We start from the raw sequence: 2,722 nt of genomic DNA on the forward strand, positions 1-2,722 counted from the left end.
GCCCCCGGTTCTCCTCCTCAACCCGGTGCGGCCGCCTCCGCCCCTCAGCCCGCCCCGCAGCCCGGCCCGGCGCAGGACCCGCTGGACGACCCGCGCTTCACCATCTCCAGCACCAACTGGTATTAAAAACCAGCACCGCAGCCCCTTGGCGAGGATTAGGATCGGAAGAAAAGCCTCCGCGCGGCGCTGGCGGCTTCTCAATAAAAAAAAAAGGAGACCGAGCGGCACGAAAAGCAGCAGCGAAAGCAGCGGGCGCGTTTATTTGGCCGCCCCTCAGGGCTGAGGAGGAGGAGGGATGGGAGGCTGGAGGAGGTGGTTGAGCCGCTCGGCCTCCCGCCAGCCCGAGAGCAGCGCGCCGTGGGTGGTGGAGTAGAAGGTGCGGTGCGTGGCCTCGCCGGCGAAGAGGAGCTGCAGGGGCTGCGGGCGGGGGACGGGAAGGTGAGCCGTGACAACCCGGCCTCGCCCTCCGCGCCCTTAGAGGGCATCGCCGCGGAGACACCGGCGAGCGGGCGCTCTCCCTTCCCCACACTTTAGGGAAGTGGGGTTGCCCCCACCGCCGTGGAGCTCGGCAGGTGAACGCCCCCCCAAAGGGCGGGAGCGGTGCCGCTTCCCTGCGCTGCTGGAGGTGCCCTGTCCCCGCTGCACCCCCTGCATCCTCACCCGGGGGTCCTGGGGGTCCTCGGGCAGGGGCTGTGCCAGCACGTCGATGTCGTCCCCGGAGCTGCCGACGGCCACGTAGCTGTAGGAGCCGCGGGTGTAGGGAGCGCTGTGCCAGCGGGACCGGAGCACGCTCCTGGGGGCCGGCAGGCTGGGGTTCCCTGCGGGGAGGGCATTCGGGGTGGGATCCCGAAATCCCCCGCGGGTCGGGGCGGGCAGGGAGGGCGGGGGAGGCACCTGTGAGCCTGCGGAGGAGGCGGGTCATGGCGCTGAGCACCTCGGCGTCGCTCAGCGTCTCCATGTGCTCCGACTCCTTCCCCGCGATGAAGCCGCAGAGGACGTGCCCGTGCCTGGGCAGGGGACGCGGAGCTCAGAGCTGCTGCTCGCTGGGGCTGCGGTGCCCTCCCTGCCCCACCTCACGGGCCACCAGCCACCCAGAGCAGGCCTGGGAGACGCCCCACATCCCCCTCACGTACTGCTCCGGGGGCTGGAGGACCACGAATCCGATGAGCTTCTTGAACCAGTTGGCCTCCAGGTCGGCGCTGGGCTCCTCCAGGGGCGACTCGTCCTCCCACACCACTTCCAGGAGCTGCTGCTCGGGTTCCCAGAAAGGCTGCTCGAACTCCAGGAAAATCTTGTTGTTGGTGCCAAAGCCCAGGCGGCGAATGGCCTCCACTTTCCACTCGGGAAGGGGAGGCTGGAAGAAATCCTGGTGGCGTTCCTTGAGGAAACCTGCAGGCACAAGATCGGGCAGGAGATCGAGCAGGAGATCAGGCAGCTCTCAGCCAGGCTCCTAAATGGGATCTGAGATACTCTGCCCTCCCCAAGTCCCTTCCCAGCCTCCCCTCTCCCACTGGAATTCCCGTCTGAGCGGCTGGGAACGGGTTGGGCAATCCCTCCCCTCCACCTGCCCATCTCCAACCCTGCCGGCGGGTCGGAGGGGACAGGCAGGGCAAGGAGAAGGGTGGGTGCCCTCATTTCCTCACCCAGCGGGACAGTGACGATGACGTGGTCGGCGAGAAAGGCGTCCCCATCTTCACACTCCACCCGGACGGGGAAATCCCTGGAATCGTCCCCTTCCTCGCGGAAGGACCCTCGCCACCGGATGGTCCTCACCGGCTTGTTGAGCAGGACGGTGCCCTCGGGCAGAGCCGAGAGGAGGCGCTCGGACAAGCTGCTGTAGCCGCTGCGGGAGGAGGCGCTGCTGGGGACGGGGTGGCCCCCGAAAGGCTGCTCCGCGTCCCCCGCGGAGCCCCGCGCTTACCCTGGGAAGGTGCAGTCCAGGCCGGGCAGCGACACGTACTCCCCGAAGGGCTCCAGAGCCACCAGGTCCATGCTGTGGGTCCCGCTGATGCAGCACTCCAGCTTGAGGCAGGCGGCGAGCACGGCCAGCTGGAGCCGCCGGGCCTCCTCCACGCCCCCCGCCATCGTGGGCACCCTCCGGGCGATCTCTGCCCGCAGGTACTGGCCCACGCTGGGCGCCGGTGGCTCCTTGGACCCCTGGAAGGCGCGGGTGGAGGCCAGGAGGGCGTAGAAGAGGTCGCGGGCTTCCCTCACCGCCTTAGGGCTCAGCACCCTCCCCGAGCTGCTGTAGGTGACACAGGGCAGCGGGGGGTGTCCCCCCGCCTCTGCCTGCTGGTTCTCCTCCAGGGCAGCCTCCGGGCCCAGCAGGCCGTACTGGGAGGCCAGGCAGAACACGGGGTTCCCCGGCGAGGGGCCGTGGATCCAGTGTGCCCCCATCTCCGCCAGCCCCGACGCTGCCGGGAGGGAGGGAGGGAGGGACAGGGGGTCACCCCGAGCCATGCCTGTGGCAGGACCCCCAACCCCATGTGCCCCCCTAAAACAGCGGACCCGCCTCTGCCCCAGCCTGCGCTGTGCCACCCGTGACGGGCTCGCGTTTGATCCCACTCCAGAGGGGCCCCGCGGGGTCGGGGGTCAGGTGCGGCTTCCCCATCCCGGTACAGCCGACCCATCCCGGTGCCCCCGCCCCGCCCCATCCCGGGCCCGCCTCCCGGTGCCGCCCACCCCGTGTTCCCGGTGCCGCCCACCCCGTGTTCCCGGTGCC

The 2,722-nt window shown here is 69.9% G+C and overlaps 1 protein-coding gene across 1 annotated transcript in view; it reads right to left on the bottom strand.

Moving 5' to 3' along the window:
* Positions 1-230: 230 nt before the first annotated feature.
* The window catches only part of PAOX (polyamine oxidase), a 2,719-nt gene continuing 227 nt past the window's right edge, over positions 231-2,722 (bottom strand). Inside the window, exons 2-7 of the mRNA XM_027693075.1 lie at positions 1,922-2,414; positions 1,644-1,843; positions 1,134-1,389; positions 895-1,007; positions 661-818; positions 231-417 (exon numbers count right to left, since the gene is read on the bottom strand). Of these exons, the coding sequence (XP_027548876.1) occupies positions 274-417; positions 661-818; positions 895-1,007; positions 1,134-1,389; positions 1,644-1,843; positions 1,922-2,414 (1,364 nt within the window). The 3' untranslated portion in view covers positions 231-273. The remainder of the gene's footprint in view (positions 418-660; positions 819-894; positions 1,008-1,133; positions 1,390-1,643; positions 1,844-1,921; positions 2,415-2,722) is intronic.

This window comes from Neopelma chrysocephalum, unplaced genomic scaffold, assembly GCF_003984885.1.
Source record: "Neopelma chrysocephalum unplaced genomic scaffold, ASM398488v2 Primary Assembly neopelma1_89, whole genome shotgun sequence".
NCBI lineage: Eukaryota > Metazoa > Chordata > Aves > Passeriformes > Pipridae > Neopelma > Neopelma chrysocephalum.